The following is a 21,225-nucleotide window of genomic DNA, read 5'->3' as shown; positions in this document are numbered from 1 at the left end:
TTTCTTCATATCTTTTGCAGTCCAAAGCATTCTCTGACTCAACCTCAACAAGTGGAATTGGACAAGGCAGCAGCATACAGACAACTGCCCATTACACTGATACCAGTCAAAAGATTTTCCAGGGGCGAAGATTTAAATCAAAGCCAGAAGCGATGGAGCAGGGTGACCTCTTCAAAGCAGAGTATGTCTTTATTGTGGACTCTGAGGGGGAAGAAGAAGCCACTTCTAGAAATGATAACAAAATATCCAGCCATGGGGACAACCACAGATCCCTGAGACCCCAGTCACTGGATCTTCCCAAGTCTCCTGTGTGGGGGGCAGAGGTACCCAAAAAGCCTGCTATTGACATCCACTCTCCATCCAGACCTGAACTTCCTCCTGGCATAGCAAATCAACAAAAAACAGCACAGGTATATTTTCCTTCTATTTTGGTCACTGGGCAAAGGCACTGAACAAAATGAGGCATTTTGAGGCATTATCATTTCAGCTGTATTAGTGAGATGATACTACTAGATCCCAGTTCCTAGTTGCTTTTGCCTTACTGTTTCCTCTTACCAGAAGCTCTGCTGAATTCTTGTGGAGTGGGACCCAAGTTAATCAAGCAGTCAGTAGTATTTTTTGACCACCTCCTCTGGTCAGAGCAATGTATTTTGTGCTCGGGAGAGTATGACAAAGTAAGATATATTGTCACTGTCCTCAAGCAGTTTACAATCTTTTGGGGAAGACTGACAGACATGCCACTCACAAATAGTTGTCTTCCTTGCAGACTGCCTGAGACTGGAGAACCATGGGCATTAGGGGAATGATGAATTGACTGGGAGAATATGAAACACTGGCTATGACTCTCTCTGGGGCAGATTGAAAAGGTTTGATAGAATATACAGTTCTTAACAGCCCTCAAGATATCTCATGTGTTATGCAGCTTAAGAGGATTTGATACTACTAAATTTTGTCTCGATTCTTTGGAATATGACTAAATCGCATTAACTTGAACTTGTTTGACAGGGCATTATTGTTGCTGGGAGATTGTGTCCTTGATGCATCTCCTTATTGGCCCAGGGGTTCACCTGATTGACAGCTGCTTCCTAGGGATGCTGCAGTCTCTGAGCTGCCTTGTTTTCTCTATATCAGCTGAAACTGGCCAATGGTGATGGCTCCAAGAACCTCAAATGGCAGCAGAGTGAGGGCACAGGCTGGGATCTGGAAAAGCTCTCTGTTAAGTAGGCATTTTGGCACAGAATATCCACTAAAGGTAGGACCAGTAGTGCCCAGCTCCAATGTACTAATCCTCCCTGCATACCTCAATCTCTACTAATATTAGGTTGGCATCCTAATCAGATTTGTTTCATGCAGATTTGGATAAAAATGTGAATTTTCTACAGGACAACTCCTTTCAAAATTGATCATATTTACTGGGTGTCTACTGTGTGCAGAGCTCTGTATTAAGTGTGTGGGGAACAGAGGAGAAGTAGAAGACCTGATCTATGCTCCAGAGGAGCTTACAATCTAATCTGCTCTCTCCTTGAAAACATGGGCAAAGTAGAAAAAGAGAGGAATGAGGAAGATTAGAAATAAGGTTTTTACTTCCCTTGTAAAAGAATAAAGAGTAGAAAAGTCATTCACAATCTTGACTTTGCAGTAGAGTACCAGAATTTAGGATTTTCAGTGTGATTTTTTTTCCCACTGTTTTCACATTTCAGAGTGGTCTATATGAGACTACTTATGCTTAATTTCCAAATAACTCTTTGTCCTTCATGATGATCCTCTTTAGCCATCTCCTGCCTCCCAGGAGTATAATGGAGATCCCAGGAGGATCTAGCTGATTTTAATGGAGGAAGGAAAAAGCCAGTTCTCCTGGTTCCCATATGCGAGCTGACTCTTGCTAATCTGCTTTCCCACATGACAAATAGCTGGCATTAGCTGAACTTGATAGGCAAACCATGTTCCTTGCAAGTGTCCTTTTTGTTGGTCTTGGAACCCCCTGGTATGCTAGATTTGTTGGATTACCTCAATCCAGAAGACTATGAAAGTTCCTGAAATTCCGGATGGCTAAGTAGAGCTTCTAGGGAAGAACTATTGAGAACTGGGATACCATCTGTGATATCAAACAAACAATTGACTAATGGTACCTACTGAACACTTACTTTATGGAGAGCACCATACTAAGAATTTGGGAGAATACTATAGAGTACTAGAAGCAGCATGGCCTAATGGCAAGAGCATGGGCTTCGAAGACGGAGGACGTGGGTTCTAGTCCTAGCTCTACCACTTGTCTGCTGTGTGACCTTGGACAAGTCATTTAACTCCTCTGTGCCTCATTTACCTCATCTGTAAAATGGGGATGAAGACTGTGAGCCCCACGTGGAACAACCTGATTACCTTGTATCTACATGGGACAACCTTACCTTGTATCTATGCTAGCGCTTAGAACAGTACTTGGCATATAGTAAGCACTTAACAAATACCATAAAAAAATAAGTGGACACAATTCCTGCCTTCAAGAAGCTTGCCAGCTTGTTAGAGAATGGGGTGCAGGGCAGGACAGAGTTGTGGATGCACCCCTTTTCTGGAAAAGTGTGAAATATGCAGCTCTCCTCCTAGACTGTGGGACGATTGCCTAAAAGCTTTTCGATCTACTTCAGCCACAGATTTGTTATTATTCCAACTCAGAAGTTCTGTTCATACTCTGCATGGAAAAATTATGGAATTTTGCTAATTTAAGTTGCTTTCAAGAAAATAACTAAAAAAAACCTAATTACAACATTATGGGGAAAGAAAGAATGCATCTCGTTCTTTCCAGTTCCCTTTTAAGTCAGAAAAACATCTTAACATTTGATGGGGTTCTCTCACATTCCAGTCATATTTCACTCTGCAGGCTAACAGGAAGATGACATAATAACAGTCATCCATTGCTACAAATTGCTATACATCACTGTCATTTCTCTCATTGAGAAAGCAATGAAGCAGATGACATGAGTACACTGTTGCTTAGGTTATGATATTGCTGTTGGAAAGTAGAATGAATTAGTGTACATAATGTAGTGAAGTGATTTGCAGTGTGGTGATCTGTAAAGTTGACTTTTATCCCCAAAATGTCATTGCTTTTTCTCACTGAAGCCACATCCCTTTTTTCTTTTAAAAAGGCAACAACTCTATGTATTGACTATTAAAACCACTACCATTATTTGGTATCAAACCCTAAGCACTTATCCAGGGACATGATGAATTATATTTTTCATCAAAGTTTGAGAGTATAGGTTGCTTTCTACACATGAATTATTTTTGGAAACTAGGTTATTTGAGTAATAATAATAATAATAATAATAATGCTGGTATTTGTTAAGTGCTTACTATGTGCCAAGCACTGTTCTAAGTTCTGGGGTAGATACAAGGTAATCTGGTTGTCCCACGTGGGGCTCACAATCTTAATCCCCATTTTACAGATGAGGTAACTGAGGCCCAGAGAAGTGAAGTGACTTGTCCAAAGTCACACAGCTGACAAGTGGCAGAGCTGGAATTAGAACCTGACCTCTAACTTCCAAGCCCGGGCTCTATCCACTAAGCCACACTGCTTCTCATAGATACAAGGTTATCAAGTTGTCCCATATGGGGCTCACAATCTTAATCCCCATTTTACAGATGAGGTAAGTGAGGCACAGAGAAATTAAGTAACTTGCCCTCAAAGTTCATCTTGTCTATATAGATGACTCCATGGTCTTCTTAGAAGAATGTCTCTGTTTCAAGTAGTTCAATTTCACCTTGTAAAGGGAAATACATCTTAAAAAGAAATCTATGAGTTTAGGGAAAAAAATTAGTTCCATGGATCGGAGGTTCATCCATTCTAGTCCAGGGTTCTGTCTTTGACAATAGCAACAGGATGCTTGGAAGGACAGTGTGATGGTTGTTGCCCTTCTGGGCAGCAATTTGAATGGTTTAGGAAGGTACCATCCAGCATCCTTATCATTTGTATTAGTAATTCATCAAACATCTAGTGTCCATGAATTAATATTTAAACCCTTCTCATGTCTAACATCCTTGATTTTCCTCTATAATAAGACATTATGAATCTCTCCTCCATCAATAAAGGAACAAATAATTTTTTTGGGAAAGGAAGAGTTACTTTCAGTTACTTCTCAGTTTTCAAATTTTAACAAATATACTTTCATTTAGGCAAAAAAAATCAATTTACATGGTACTATATTAACACTAAAGGGTGCACTATGACTATATTTTGAAGGTTTTTTTTAATTGGTGTTTCATAAATGTAAGATGATAAATTAATACAGTGGATAGAGAGAGTACCATTCCCTTGGGCAGACACATTTGGGAGCTGAGCTAAGAATTAGCCCAGTAACACATTTTCAGAACATACTGATCGGTTATTGGAAGATTCACAGAATGCAGTTCCCAGAGAAGCGTTTGGGGTAAAATAATCATCAATATTTAATGCCATAATTGAGGTTGATTTGTCATGCTAACTGGCCATATACAGTATATTCTGCATAATATTGAAATATAAAATTTTATTTATTCATTGAGAGAGTTAATGTTTACAGACTTTACTCTTTTAGACTGTGAGCCCTTTTAGACTGTGAGCCCACTGTTGGGTAGGGACTGTCTCTATGTGATGCCAATTTGTACTTCCCAAGTGCTTAGTACAGTGCTCTGCACATAGTAAGCGCTCAATAAATACGATTGATTGATTAATGTTGTTATATAAACACAATTCATATCTTCATTTTTTAAATCTAGCATTCCTTATAACTTTTAATCCAGAAAATCTTGAGACATAGGAAGAAATTTATTTTAAAAGATCAGTTTTAATCATGTCTTAAATATGAGTGTGATTTAAATTTAAAATGTGGGAACTACCTCAGATGGAAAGATATCTGTTTTTGCTATAAAGAGAAACCAGGACATTTCTTGTATCCTCAATCACTATCACTGAGAGTCAACCTCAAATTGTCTTAATTTATTCTGATCAAGATGGAAAAAAACTCTTTTCTTTTGGAGAAAAGACCAAAAAACAATTCCTCATAGCCATATACATTTTCCAGAATTGCTAAGATGCTTATACAGCATTCTGGACTTATTTTGGACAAGTTTTCTTCTGCTGTTGAGCAAGCGCCAAGTAGTTTCAATTACTCTTTTTGGTCTCTCCTAACCCGATGCACCATTTCGGCATAAGATTCCTGGAGGGGTGAAGTACTTCAAATTTTGAAAGTGTGGCATGTTCTGGACTCCTTTGGAATGAAAATAGGTAGATGACCTACATTATTTTCAGAAGAATTTTAAAACTCTTTTAGGGAAGTTCATTCATTCATTTATTCAATTGTATTTATTGAGCGCTTACTGTGTGCAGAGCACTGTACTAAGTGCTTGGGAAGTACAAGTTAGCAACATATAGAGATGGTCCCTACCCAACAGTGGGCTCACAGTCTAGAAGGGGGAGACAGACAACACAACAAAACATATAAACCAAATAAAATAAATAGAATAAATATGTACAAGTTAAAGAAATAGAGTAATAAATATGTACAAACATATATACATATAAACAGGTGCTGTGGGGAGGGGAAGGAGGTAAGGTGGGGGTGATGAAATACCATCATTCTTATGATTACAAGCTCCTAGTATGGTGCTCTGCATGCAGTAAGCACTCAATAAATATGACTGAATGAATTATTAGACAACCAAGTGGGAACATCAGGATAATCAGTTTTTTCAATTCAGTGCTTCCTCTTCAATCATCATTGTTAACAGTGAGCTTGTGTATATCTAATATTTTGCAGGACACTCTACTACGCATTGTGGGTGAAAGCTAGATGTGATTCCTGAAGTAAAGGTGCTACCAATTAAAAAAAAAAAGTACAAATCAATAAAGTACAAGAGTATACATAATAGGAACAATATATACATGCAAATTCGCACACAAATAAGTATATAGATTTGATGTAAGTGCTGTTGAAGCTTCAGTGGATAATGTTGGGGTTAAGGTTTTCTTTTCTATTGTTTCCAGTTATTAGCATGTTATATTGAAGACTGAATTGGACATAACTAGAAAGTTGTAATTACCAAATTATTTTAACTAAACAATTCTCAGGTTTTGTACTGCTATATAAATTTTGGATGAATGTTTTATAATTTGGAAATAATTTGGAAATAATATGTGGTAAATAAATAATGTAGGAAAATCTGTATAGGAAAATCTGAGTGTGTGAGATAATGCATTTTGCATATTTTTTATGGAATTTTGCAGTTGTAGAAACCAGAAAAATAGGTAATATTCTGTGAGGACTGATCATTATTTCTGAGCCCATTGTATAGAATTCATAACACCGTAACTGATACTTCAATTCTGTTAGGATTTTTTTATACTGATGGCATTTTAATACATATTTAAAAATCTCTTTGTATCAATTTATTTCACATATCACAATACAAGGCATTATAGCCTCACTCTGTTTAATTTTCCTTGTCTAAATGCCATTCCTTTGATTGTGTATTAGGAAGTCAGACAAGCCCAATCCTCCAAGTGCATAAATGTACTCTCTGATAATAAACAAGATGCTCTGGGAGAAGTAGCAATTCACTCAGACTATTAGGTGACTGGTTTGTGCATTGCAGCAGTAGATGTACAATGCCAAAGAAAAATGCACTAAAATAGCTTCCTAGTGATCTGAAAAAATGTAAGCCTCCTCTTAAAGGGTTTCCTTACTTCCAGAAAGAAAACTTAGGTGCTGGAAGAATTGTTCTTAATATCCAGCGTTAACATTTCACCACCTCTGTGCTATTTTAACATGCTCTTTTTCTCTCTCCTCCAGTTAAATACTTCTGTCTCTCCTTCTGATCATCTTTCCTGTAAACCACCTGCTCCCTCTGTTTCTTCAACTAATTCAAAAGTGCGATCTGACCTGGATAACCTGAACCAGTCCTCTATTCTGGAAGAATTTCTTGCCAAGAGGCTGTCAGTCGCTGGGTCCTCTGTTCATGAAACTGCCACGTATTATCAAACCACTGCTCACTCTTCACCCTGTTTTCCCTCAAAGGAAGCCACGTCTGAGTTAGCAAGCCCTCTTAGTGCACAACAATGTGGTTCTAAACCATTTGAGCCCTCTGTTTCCAAAAAGCCCGGCTCAGAGACAGAAATCATAAACAAGACTCCAACTCCATCCTCACATTTCACCTGTTCAAGTGAGACTCTAATCACCACCTCTAACCCCCTTTCCTCAAGTGCTTCTCTGAAATTTAATACATCATCCTACATACCTGTCAGAATCCTCATGCATTCACTGTCTCCTAGTCCCAAACCCCTGAATTCACCATTCTATGGGTCTTCTTCCACTCTATGTAGCATAAATAACCCTAGTAGCCAAATGTCTTCTAGTGGAAATCTTTCAAAGGCTGGGATTAGATCCCCCTTACCAACTCGGCTCTCACTCCTGACTGCCATTCTTAAGTCAAATCCCTCACACCGAAGACCATTCTCTCCTGCGTCATGTCCTCCTTTCTCTCCCTCTTCCCTGGTCTCATCCACACTGGCATTAGATCAAAAGGCAAACATAACCCCTCCTACTCCTAAAAAATCCTTCTCAAGTTTCTCCCTTAGTGCAGAGTCTCCATACCAGGAAGAACCTCAGCCACCTGAATTTCCCCACCTATCCTCACACTTGCCTCAGTTCTTGAAAGCCAGTCCTGACTCTTACGAACCTCTCTTTTCCTTAAAGAAGCACCTTAGTCCTGGGCCGCACACTCCTAGTTTGGCAAGTTCAACTCCTGCTTCCCCTAAGAGGAAAACAGTTTCACCACCACAGTTAAGAACAAGATTATCTAGTTCCTCAACCCTTCCTCCTGTCTCACCAAGTACCACTTCTCTCAACCCCACACTCTCCCTTGCCAAGGGAAAACAGGAAGAGGATCACAGAGGTTCAGCACCTGAAAAACCCAAGAGACTGCATAAATATTCCCCTACTACATCCTCTCCTGTATTACATTCTAACCCTTCTCTTAGCAGAGGACCCACACTGTCCTCCCCAGAAAAGTGTTCCCTTGCTTCATCAACTCCCTTTGATCTTGTATCTAGATCAAAGGCAGGTCCTTCCCAGCTCCTTACTCAGGAGCTAAATCTTTTATCTTCTGCTTCTTCAGATCTCTCAACCTCTAAGTCTTCCTCACACTCTAATGCTTCATCACCTGCTAGAGTTCACTTCAGCTCCCCAGAGCTTAATTCATTATCGTGGCATCAAAATTATACAGAGGATTACTTGGTCTCTGGGAAATCCCACACATCCTCATTATTCCCCGGGAGCACTCCTGTTTCAAGCACTGCACCTCACAAACCGCTAACAAGACCCCAGGAGCTGACCTCACTGAAATTCTTGTCCCTGCATTCTGACCACGAAAATAAGAAACCCAAGGTATTTGTTTTGCATGTTGCATGCTTTTGCATTAATTCTGTAAAATCACTTTTGTTTCCAAAGTAAAATAGCAGTTTCCTGCCTTTTTCTCTAGCTCTTGGAGCGGATGATGGAGAAAGGGAGGCAGAAAGACATAAAGAAAGATTATTAATAGAGTATGAACAGTAAGGAGTTCATTCCAAAATATAGAATAGACTTTTTGTAATTGAACATTTTTATTCCACTCTGCATACTTTGCATTGACTCATCAGTTACCTGGGCGGCTCTTTTCCATCTTTGATCATTATCATTCAATCATATTTATTGAGAAATTACTGTTTGCAGAGCACTGTGCTGAGCATTTGGGAGAGTACAATAAAGTAGAGTTGGTAGTCACCTTCCCTGCCCATAGGTCATTACAGTCTGGAGGGGGTGACATATATTAAAATTAAATATGGATATTTACATAAGTGCCCTGGGGCTGAGGGTCAGGTGAATAAAGGCTATAAATCCAAATGCAAGGGTGATGCAGAATCCAAGTGCAAGGGCAACAATCCAAGTACAAGCTGTCTTTATTCCTTTCTCTTCTCTTTATAACTGGGGTAATTGAGGTTAAGGATCTTTCAGGAGTAAATTCCCTTGGGGTCTCCCACAGTTTCCCACATAAACTAAATAAGGACAAAGAAAGAAGGGGCACAGTATATTTCTATTGGACCCCGTTCCCAGTTGTCTTTAATCTGGTGGTCGGATTTCACTTTGCCCTCACTGATTTTTTTGTGGAGGCTGGTTATTCAGGTGGACATTTAACAGATCATCATCTATAGTGCAGCATCCCTCAAAATGTCATCCTAGGGCAGCCAGGGGAGGAGACCTTTGTGTATGTGATGGGCAGAGATGGATGATTCTTTCCTTTGGACATCTCTTCAAGGATCATTCCATCCAGGAGGTCTCATCCTTATTTTTATTTAATGCATATGATATTTATAATAATCAAAGTTACATTAGGCTTTGACATCAGCCAAAGCAGCATGGAGCATTGGAGAAGCAGCATGGCACAGTGGAAAGAGTCCAGGCTTGGGCATCAGAAGTCATGGGTTCTAATCCCAGCTCCACCACTTACCACCTGTGTGATTTTGGGCAAGTCACTTCACTTCTCTGGGCCTCAGTTACCTCATCTGTAAAATGGGGATTAAGACTGTGAGCCCCATGTGGGACAACCTGATTATGTAGTATCAACCCCAGAGCTTAGAACAGTGCTTTGCACATAGTAAGCACTTAACAAATACCATTATTATTATTATCAGTAACGTGATTTTACAGGAAATAAAAACTCTCCATTCAACACTGCAACTGTGACTATTATTTCATGGGGAAAGTATTAATTTCGCACCCATTTAATTCAAAGGAAATCTAAACCAGAGAGAGCCTATTAGATCAATTAAATTTTTACTGTATAGAAAACAATCAAATTCAAATGATACATCTATCAGAATGCTGTTTTTTGGAGTCTGGATAGACCTGAATGTTCAAAAGATTGAACATTTATACAGTGGGGTGCTGATGCCCAGAATAATTTTGTGCCCCTTCAAGTGTGAATCTGTCCCCATTTCCCAGCAATTTCTCTACAGGGAAGGAGATGGTCCTGAGTTCCAGGGCTTGATCTGCTGGAGCTCCTGTGCTATCTCCTCCTCGATGTTTCCTACCCCAAGTTAGAAGGGTCGAGGAAAGGAGAGAGTAGGGAGGGGATGACCTATGTGGTCCAAGAGAGTAGGGGGTTAAGTTAACAGAAGCTTGGGTGGGGAGTCCCCATAATGGGCTCCATTTTGACTCTGGACCCTCCTACAAGCTGTCCAGCAATGCTTTTGTTTCTGTGGTGTTGTCCATAATAATAGAGAAGCAGCATTCATTCAATTGTATTTATTGAGCGCTTACTGTGTGCAGAGCACTGTACTAAGTGCTTGGGAAGTACAAGTCGACAGCATGGCTTAGTGGAAAGAGCACGGGCTTGGAAGTCAGAGGTCATGGGTTCTAATCCCACCTCTGCCACTTATCAGCTGAATGACTTTGGCCAAGTCACTTAACTTCTCTGCGCCTGTTACTTCATCAGTACAATGAGAATGAAAACTGTGAGTCCCACAACCTGATAATCAGGACAACCCGATTATCTTGTATCTACCCCAGTGCTAAGAACAGTGCTTGACACACAGTAAGCACTTGATGAATTTCATAATAATAATAATAACAATAATACTAATAATAATTGTAGTATTTGTTAGGCACTTACTATGTGCTAGGCACTGTACTATGCACTGGGGTGGGTACAAGCAAATCAGGCTGGTCACAGTCTCTGTCCCACATGGGGCTCACAGTCATAATCCTCATTATACAGACAAGAGAACTGAGGCACACGACTTGCCCATAGACATACAGCGGACAAGTGGCAGAGCTGGGATTAGAACCCAGGTCCTTCTGACTCCCATGCCTGCGCTCTATCCACTAGGCTATGACGCTTCTCCAGTGAACTGCCCCATGATGTAAGCAGTCATGTTGAGGCCAGGAGGAAGGACTTGACTGCCCTGACCCAGAGGTCTATACCCTGGAATGGAGTAGGGGTTCCTAAGCCTAGAGTGTGGGGATTGGGCTATTAGCTAGAAGACCCTCTTCCCCACCCTCTGATGTTTCTACACAAATCTCAGCAACAGGATGAGGTACAGAGCAGCAACTTCTTCAGAGCAGGTGGGACATTTCCAGGAGTAGGAGACAGCTGTGGGGCAGGGAAGAGGTGGAGGTATGATCATTCAGGGAATCTTCTGCACCCCTTTCTCCGCTATGCCAGGACAGTTGTCCTACCTGCTCCGCACTGAAAAAGTCAATGCATGCATATGTAATACATTGTGTGTATAAATGAGAACAAAGACAGATTCAGTAATAAAAAAGGCATTGCAAAATATGCATAACCCCCTCAAATGTTTGTCATTAAATTTAAGATTTATTTAATTACCTGGAGATACCATTCTTATTCATAGGACATTTGTACTTATCCATTTATTGTATTGGGATCACTATGATAAACATAAATTACTGTGACACAATAGACTTCTTGTAACCATGCAGTGCATGAACATTATATACTGCTTATTCACTTGTAATTTCTATCTTTCTGATTTTCTCATCCTTTTCAGGTGTCAGATTTCTCTTTCAAAGTATACTCAAAATATTAATTAGAATCTAAATTTTCATTCTCCTGACGAAAGGTAGTTTTATTTATAAATATTTTGGAGAAATCTCTTTTTGTTTTATTTGCCTAATTTCCAAACCAGGAATCTCTTAACAAGGTCAGTGAACAAGAAATTAGTAAATGATTGAAATTGAAATTGCAAATGGAGATATTAGACCCAATTTTGGGGAGAAGTATTTAAATACTGGCAAAATGTCAGGGAGAAGATATAATAATCTGTTAGAAGGTCTCCAGATATTCTGCAGGGTAGGAATATTTAATCACACCTGGCATTTAAATGTCTTTTTCTCTCTTGCTCCTGCTTTCTCCTCAGAGCTTTCTGCAATTCTGTCAGGTATTCTATTACTGTACAAAGTTTTCTATTCTACAGATTGTAACTTTACAAAACAACTTCAGTCAAGGGGATAACTGGGGATATAGAAATCTTTGCCTAAGGTGTATTACCTTTTGACAAATTTAGTTTCAATTACCAAGGTTATTTTAAAGAATTATAGAAAAAAATGGGCAAAACCTTTGTGGTATCAATGTGTTTTTGTGCTTTTATGGTCTGTTCCTTGCTTTGCTCCTTATACTGTGGAGTAGATCTTATTATAAAGCTTTCTTTGGAGTCAATAAAGGTTTTAGACTGGAATCAGTTCCACCAGGGTATAGAGATCAGGATAAGAAATAGGACTTAGAGCCCAGACAGCCATCAAATTAAGACATGAACGTTTCACGGGTAATTCAAAGTATGGACCTTTTGCTACTAAATTGAAATTCCTTAGCCAAAGCATGAACGTTTCACGGGTAATTCAAAGTATGGACCTTTTGCTACTAAATTGAAATTCCTTAGCCAAAGCATGCACATCCAAAACTTTGCTGTGAAGAGTTGTATTGATGAAGGAAGTCATTTAATGGATAGTTTTTCAATAGATGGTCAACTAGGGAGGTTAACATGAACAAAATCCATTATTGGGTTTTTAAATTGTATTTTGAATATCAAATGATAAAAAGTGAACTGCTGGGGTGCTTGGAAATTTAAAATTTGGTTAAACGTTTGAGTCTTTTAGTCTGAACAATAATTCATGACATTTGGCTTACATAAATACTGAACTAAAAGTTTTCTCCCACCTTTCTTTCTCCTACTTTTTTCTTATATTTCTCCAATATATCAACATTTCTGCCATTTTCCAATCAAACTCAGCTCAACTCTTAATGATAGTTCCAGAGAACCAATTTGAAAGGAGCATAAAATCTGAAATGATGGGTGTGTCTTCACTTGTTCGAAACTCAGCTCTGGTTTCAATCAAATTGTTACTCTCTTATCATTCCAGATCAGCCAATCAATCAATAACATTTAATAAGCACCCTCTGTTTTCAGAGCATTGTATCAAATGCTTGGGAAAGTATAATAAAATGAGTGGACTGGAATCCAGTGTGTCTTGGTGGAAAGAGCACGGGATTGGGAGTCAGGAGACATGGGTTCTAATTCCAGCTCCACCACTTACGTGCCTTGTGACCTTGGGCAAGTCATGTGACTTTTCTGTGCCCAAGTTCCCTCATCTGCAAAATGGGATTCAATATCTAACACTCCCTCTTACTTAGTATGTGAGCCCCACGTTGGACCATATTGTCTTGTATCTACCCCATTCATTCATTCATTCATTCAATCGTATTTATTGAGCGCTTACTGTGTGCAGAACACTGTACCAAGTGCTTGGGAAGTACAAGTTGGCAACATATAGAGACGGTCCCTACCCAACAATGGGCTCACAGTCCAGAAGGGGGAGACATATAACAAAACAAAACATATTAACAAAATAAAATAAATAGAATAGTAAATATGTACAAGTAAAATAAATAGAGTAATAAATCTGTACAAACATATATACATGTGCTGTGGGGAGGGGAAGTAGGTAGGGTGGGGGGGATGGGGAGCAGGAGAGGAAGAAGGAGGCTCAGTCTGAGAAGGCCTCCTGGAGGAGGTGAGCTCTCAGTAGGGCTTTGAAGGGAGGAAGAGAGCTAGCTTGGCGGATGTGAGAAGGGAGGGCATTCCAGGCCAGGGGGAGGACGTGGGCTGGGGGTCAGTGGCGGGACAGGTGAGAACGAGGCACAGTGAGGAAGTTAGCAGCAGAGGAGCGGAGGGTGCGGGTTGGGTTGTCTCCTATTGGACTCCAACAGGCTCTGCTGAATGGCAAACTGCATGATTTCATAATCGTCATCTTGCTGGTACATATTTCTACCATTATCTTGTATGTGATAGGTGCTTGACAGATAGTAAGCACTTAACAAATACCACAATTGTTATTATTATTATCACTATTACTATTAGACATGATCCCTGCCCTCATATATGATATTAGTACAGAACAAAGTTGGAAGATTATTTTGTGTGTGGGCTGATGTCAGATTCTTTGAATTTGATATTGGATATTGTTTAGCCTCTCATCGTCACCGACTCCATTGGGGCCAATTTCAATAGCATGCCACCTCCTCCTGTCGTCCCAAAATCAATCCAATCTGACCTTAGGTAGAACATTCCAGTCAATGTTGAGCTGAGGACTAAACACCACTGATTAAGTGGTTAGGGGTAGGTAGGCTAAAACAGTGCTCTGATAATGATTTCTCTTTTTGGGACAGAGACAATTTGCAATTTTTTATTACCATTTTGGAGCACAAAATTTGGTTGAAACTGTATCAGAAGAAAAAAGTTAAGCTGAGGAGTTTTCAGCTGATAATTGTAGATAGTCCTACATTGAAAAATCTTTGCAAGGCCTAACACTGGGCACTAGAGTAGTAAAGTTTAGCATGATACTGTGGGTTGGTGAAATGTAGACATTTCATTAACAGATACTGTTGTTTTGCTAGTAAATTTACAGCTGATTGGCAAGTGCTTTTCAATGGCATAAGTGTGGACCCACTTTTAAATTGGTTTCATTCCATTCACGGGCCTGGGAGTCAAATAACTTGGGTCCTAATCCCAGGTCAGTCACTTGTCTACTGCCGATCTTGGACAAGTCACTTAACTTCTCTGTACCTCAGCTACCTCATCTTTAAAGTGGAGATTAGATTGTGACCCACATGTGGAGGATTTATGGTACAACCTGATGATTCTTTTTCTTCCCCAATGCTTAGTACAGTACTAGTCACATAGTAAGTACTTAACAAATATCATAGAAAGATCATGGGCTCCACATCCATTCTTTATGTAGTGTTCTTACAGCAGGGTAGTCCTTTGAAAATACCCATCAGTTTGGGTTAGGGTCTGGAGGATAATCAAAGGAAACATTGAAGATGAGTATTATTGTATCATGGAAACTGTAAGTAAGTATGGTCAGATACATGAGGAGTTGTGCAATTAATCCATGGTATTTATTGAACATCTGCCATGTGCAGAGGACTATATACTAAGTACTTGGAGCATTAAAATTGAGTTAGTAGACAGGATTCCTGACCTCTAGAAGCTCACAGTCTAGGAGGGGAGACAGGCACTGAAGTACTTTTCAGATATACCAAAAGAGAAAAAAGAATACGTTTATGTGTTAATAGTAATGAGCTATGTAAGGTATGTACATAAATTCAGTAGGAGTTTGTGAGTCCATAACTCTTTGGAGCCTCAGAAGTGATGAGGTGGCAGTTGGGAAATGAGTAGAAATTAACCAGCGTTGGCCTGTTGCAGGAAATATGATTTCAGGAGGACCTTTAAGATGACGATGTCTCTGGTCTGTTGGACAGGATCAGGGGAGAAGATCCAGGCAAGATGGAGGGAATTGGCAAGGGTGGTGGAAGAGATAAGAATGAGGCACAGCAAGTAGGTTATCTTGGGAGCAGTGAAAAGTATGAGCTGGCCTATAGTAATAATAATAATAATTGTGGCATTTGTTAAGTGCTTACTACATACCAAACACTGTTCTAAGTGCTGGGGTAGATACAAGGTAATTCAGTTGGGCACAGACCCTGGCCCACAAGGAGTTCACAGCCTTAATCCCATTTAATAGATGATGTAACTGAAACACAGAGAAGTTAAGTGACTTACCCAAGGTCACACAGCAGACATGTGGTGGAGCTGGGATTAGAACTGATGACCTATGACTTCCAAGGCCCGGGCTCTTACGCTAGGCCACATTGCAACTTGGAAGATGAGTGTGGGAAGCAGCATGTCCTAATGGATAGCGCATGTGCCTGGTAGTCAGAAGAACCTGGGTTCTAGTCCCAGCTCCGCCACTTGTCTGCTGTGTGACCATGGGCAAATCACTTCATTTCTCTGTGCCTCAGTTACCTCATCTGTAAAATTGGGATTAAGACTGTGAACCCCATGTGGGACGTGGACTATGTCTGACCTGATTAGTTTGTATCCACTCCAGCACTTAGAACAGTGCCTGGCATGTAGTAAGTGCTTAATAAATACCATGAAAAAAAGGATTTTGGATAAAAGACGGAAGGATAGTTGATTGATTGTCTTAAAACTAACGTTCAAGAATTTCTGCTAAGTGTGTAGAGTAATAGGTAACCACTGGAGGATTTTAAAGAATAGGGAGATGTGCAGAATGGCCCAATTGAAAAAATGATCTGGGTGAAGTATGGGCTGGGGAGGGGCGAGACTGGAAGTAGGGAGATCATTTGTGATATGACAAGTGCCTAGACTAGCATGGTGGTCTTTTGGATGGAGAGGAAAGGGCAGATCCTGAAGATATTGTGGAGGAAAAATTAGCTGGATGTAGCAACGGACTCACTATGAAGACTGAGAGAGAGAGAGAAAGAGGAGTGAAGGATATTGTCTAGATTGCAGGCTCAAGGATAGGAAGAATGATAGCATTGTCACCTCTGTTGGGAAAGCTAGGAAGAAGAGAGGATTAAGGAAGAAAAATGAAGAGTGGTATTTGTTTAGTGCTTACTTTGTGCCAGGCTTTGTACTAAACACTGGATAGATACAAAGTAATTGGATTGGACACAGTCCCTGTCCCACATGGGACTCACAGTCTTAATCCCCATTTTACAAATGAGGTTAACTGAGGCACAGAGAAGTGAAGTGACTTGACTAAGGTCACACAGCAGACATGTAGCAGAGCTAGGATTAGAGCCCAGGTCCTTCTGGATCCCATACCCATTCTCTATCCACTAGACCATGCTGCAGAAGAGGTTCATTTTGTGACATAGTAACTGTGTGACCTTGAGCACACAGATTTGCACAAGGTTTGCAGCTTTACATAATAGTAATGCTGGATTGTTTAATAGGCTTTTTTTCTACACAATATGAACTCGTTTAAGGCAAATAGGATTTAAGGAAATCCATCCTGATTTCATCATTACAAGAAAGAATGCTCTAGTTGATAGCACATATTTACCATATGGATCAAGGATAATCACTTTACTCTTTCCTTATCTCAATTCCATCACCAGTAAAACAAGTGGATCTAGCTTCTCCCTCACGCACCAGAAGGCTACAAGGTCGGAAAATCGGTTTCACTGAAATCTCTTCAGTTCTGATTTCTGAGACCGGATCACCTGAAACTGATGATCCTTTAGTTTGGTTCTTGACTAAACTATTCCCATATTCTTGAAGGTCGCTGGATAATAGTTTAAATGGATGCCAAGCAGAAAATAGTTTTTTCTCGAAGATAAATAAAAATTTCTTAGCATTGTAATTAAATCAGAATCTGATTTATATTTACCAAATCCAGGGAGCTCAGTCTTTGATTTGTCATCATAGAACAATGAGGGAAAACTGCAAGATAAAGAGAGCCAAGATAGCATGAGGGTATAGCCTTGAAAAGTTCTGACAGGACTTTGAGTTTCCATCAGTACCAGAGTTAAATTATGGATATTGTTTACATTAAACTAATTGGAATAGTTCCAGTCAATTTTATCAGTACCAACTGTGATTTTATTTTACTTGTGCTTTGATTAAGTGGACGATCTGCAGTACAAATATGAAAGGAAGTTTTTCTTCAAAAAAATAATGAAACTATTGATTTCCAAGTATGTGTCTGACTGTGAGTAGGGTGGGGAAAGCAAAAGAAGGAGGGAATGGGGAATGGTGGTGTGAGGTAAGATTTTCATTAATATCTGCTTTTGGTGGTCCTTAGCTGTTTGGTATTGGGTAAGACAGATCAGCAAACCTCCCTATCATTTTCTAACCTAGAATTTTTCTTTCATGATAGTGCTCAATTACCAGAGGATTTGGAATTCCATTCTGTGGGCATATTTCTGGAGTAATGGCTACTAGCATCTTATTGGCTACAAATACTAAATGGATGTTTTACAATTGTCTATCTTGATATATCCTATATTGACATAGTATGAATTTGAGATTCTTAACTTTTCTGTCAAAACCAAGTTGTTCTAGCATAATAGCTTTCTATCCTTTAATAGCTGGTTAATGAATCTGGTAAAGATAGCCTTCATTACGTACTACCCCTTCTAATTTTCACCTCCACTCTTGCTTTCTGGTTATTCATTCTAGCAATACAAGATCAAGTCAAGCTACAAGGCTTTTGCAGCAATCCCCACCAACACACTGCTTATGGAGCAGAAGGTTAGTGTTGGCTTAAAAGCATGCAAATTAGTTGTTCTTTCATTGTGAACTCTGTTTTCCATTTGCAATTGTAATTTCTATACGGGGAGATTTTAGGTGTAAAATTTTCATCATGATGAAGGGAAGTGGCAACAGATTTTTCACTCAGGGTACCAAAGGAGTTGGGTGGATGTGACTGCAGGATTCACCACCTTCACCACCCCTGAAGGCTGACTTCTTTCTGGGCCTGGACCAAGATGGTGACCAAGAGACCCAAGCTGGAGAGTCCTTGGAAGGCTCAATTTTGCATGGGCCTGGTCTTGATGAGAAGGCCCAGTGAGGTCAGACCTGATGCAGAGCCACCCTGGAGATTTCAGGGCCATTCTGACCTCAAGAATTCTCTTTGGCCAGGTCTCATTATGAACCTGGATCCTGGAGTCTCTCTGACATGGCCTCTGCTGTGACCTGGATGGGAAATGAGGGAGCGTCTGGTCCTACTTGAGTGTGATGATGCTCACATTGCTGCTTTCACTTGGTATTGCCTGCCTTTGTTAGTGCTGCTTCTTTCTGGTTAATTCTTGGATGCTCCCCTTACACTTCATACTTTGTGCTTAATATGGGGACCAGAGAGCTGTTAAGCTGTTAGAGTCTTCTCCCTTACTTTCAGGCACTCATGCACAGATGATCCAGGAAGGTTTAGAGGGTCTTCAAGCAGGTCTTCTGGCAGGGTTCCCACCAAACAGGGGGTTCCAGGAAAAAAAAAATTGTTTTACTTCCCTTAAGAAAGAGCACAGCATGGCATAGTGGATAGAGCACTGGCCTGGAAGTCAGAAGGTCATGGGTTCTAATTCTGACTCCACCACTTGCCTGTTGTGCAGCCTTGGGTAAGTCACTTCACTTCTCTGTGCCTCAGTTGCCTCATCTGTAAAATGGGGATTGAAATTGTGAGCCCCAGGTGGGACAGGGACTGTGTCCAACCCGATTTGCTTGCGTGGCACATAGTAAGGGCTTAACAAATACCACGATTATTATTATTAGTAAGCACTTAATGAATACCATTTTTACCATCACTCATAAGTTGCAGCTCCGCCGTAATGATTACATTTCTGAATGACCCTGGGGGAAAGAACTCAGAAATGATTAAGCTAATCCTAATCCTCCTCGACCTCTCAGCTGCCTTTGACACTGTGGACCACCCCCTCCTCCTCAACGCGCTATCCAAACTTGGCTTCACAGACTCCGTCATCTCCTGGTTCTCCTCTTATCTCTCCGGCCATTCATTCTCAGTCTCCTTTGTGGGCTCCTCCTCCCCCTCCCATCCCCTTTCTGTAGGGGTTCCTCAAGGGTCAGTTCTTGGTCCCCTTCTGTTCTCTATCTACACTCACTCCCTTGGTGAACTCATTCACTCCCACAACTTCAACTATCATCTCTATGCTGATATCACCCAAATCTACATCTCTGCCCCTGCTCTCTCCCCCTCCCTCCAGGCTCGTGTCTCCTCCTGCCTTCAGGACACCTCCATCTGGATGTCTGCCCACCATCTAAAACTCAATATGTCCAAGACTGAACTCCTTATCTTCCCTCCCAAACCCTGCCCTCTCCCTGTCTTTTCCATCACTGCAGATAGCACTACCATCCTTCCCGTCTCACAAGCTCGCAATCTTGGCGTCATCCTCAACTTCAGTCTCTCGTTCACCCCACACATCCAATCCATCACCCTAACCTGATGGTCTCACCTCTGCAACATTGCCAAATCCGCCCTTTCCTCTCCATCCAAACCGCTACCTTGCTGGTTCAATCTCTCATCCTATCCTCACTGGATTACTGCAACAGCCTCCTTTCTTATCTCCCATCCTCCTGTCTCTCCCCACTTCAGTCTATACTTCACTCTGCTGCCCAGATTATCTTTGTGCAGAAATGCTCTGGGCATGTTACTCCCCTCTTCAAAAACCTCCAATGGCTGCTGTCAACGTATGCATCAAGCAAAAACTCCTCACTCTCGGCTTCAAGGCTCTCCATCACCTTGTCCCCTCCTACCTCACCTCCCTTCTCTCCTTCTACAGCCCAGTCTGCGCCCTCCACTCCTCTGCCGCTAACCTCCTCACTGTAACTCATTCTCACCTGTCCTGCTGTCGACCCCCGGCCTAAGTCCTTCCCCTGGCCTGGAATGCCCTCCTTCCACACATTTGCCTAGCTAGCTCTCTTCTTCCCTTCAAAGCCCTACTGAGAGCTCACCTCCTCCAGAAGGCCTTCCCAGACTGAGCCCCTTTATCCTCTCCTCCTCCCCAACCCCGCCGCCCTACCTCCTTCCCCTCCCCACAGCACTTGTATGTATATTTGTACAGATTTATTACTCTATTTATTTTACTTGTACATATTTACTATTTATTTTGTTACTGATGTGCATGTAGCTTTAATTCTACTTGTTCTGACGATTTTGACACCTGTCTACATGTTTTGTTCTGTGGTCTGTCTCCCTCTTGTAGACTGTGAGCCCGTTGTTGGATAGTGACCGTTTCTACATGTTGCCGTCTTGTACTTCCCAAGCGCTTAGTACAGTGCTCTGCACGCAGTAAGCACTCAATAAATATGAATGAATGAATGGATGAATGATTAGAAATAAGGAATTTAAGATCAATTTTGATGACAGATAACATTTGAGATTCTTCCTAAGTGAATTTCCACAAAACTGCCCTTGTTAAACATTTTGTTCAATAACTGCTGAATGACAAAATGCTGGTGAATCAACTTTCTTGTTAGCAAAATTGTCAATTTCATAGGTAATGGAACATCACAACAATGTATTTAGGTAATAAAGGTTTTAAAAATAAGAAGCCAATTTCCCCCATTATGGAATCAGTATTTCAATTTTGACCATTAAAAATTTTCTACCTGGTGTTGTTTTGAAATTTACAAACACCCTAGCAAGTACACATATAATAATAGTAATTGTGGAATATGTTAAATGCCTACTATGTGCCAGGCACTGTACTAAACACAGGGGTAGGTTCAGGTTTATCAGATTGGACACAGTCCCTGTCCCACATGGGGCTCACAGCCTCAATTCCCATTTTACAGATGAGGTAACTGAGGCCCAG

At 40.7% G+C, this 21,225-nt stretch overlaps 1 protein-coding gene across 2 annotated transcripts in view; it reads left to right on the top strand.

Moving 5' to 3' along the window:
* Positions 1 to 21,225, top strand: part of LOC119928288 (muscular LMNA interacting protein) — a 244,313-nt gene that overhangs the window by 109,942 nt on the left and 113,146 nt on the right. The window contains exons 4-6 of one of the 2 annotated variants that reach the window (XM_038746426.1): positions 21 to 410; positions 6,825 to 8,417; positions 18,077 to 18,148. In XM_038746426.1, the coding sequence (XP_038602354.1) occupies positions 21 to 410; positions 6,825 to 8,417; positions 18,077 to 18,148 (2,055 nt within the window). The remainder of the gene's footprint in view (positions 1 to 20; positions 411 to 6,824; positions 8,418 to 18,076; positions 18,149 to 21,225) is intronic. The other variant, XM_038746434.1, reaches the window with a different exon arrangement.

This window comes from Tachyglossus aculeatus, chromosome 1 (genome assembly GCF_015852505.1).
Source record: "Tachyglossus aculeatus isolate mTacAcu1 chromosome 1, mTacAcu1.pri, whole genome shotgun sequence".
NCBI lineage: Eukaryota > Metazoa > Chordata > Mammalia > Monotremata > Tachyglossidae > Tachyglossus > Tachyglossus aculeatus.
The sequence above is the reverse complement of the archived record's forward strand: the minus strand, read 5'-3'. Positions and strand labels throughout refer to the sequence as shown.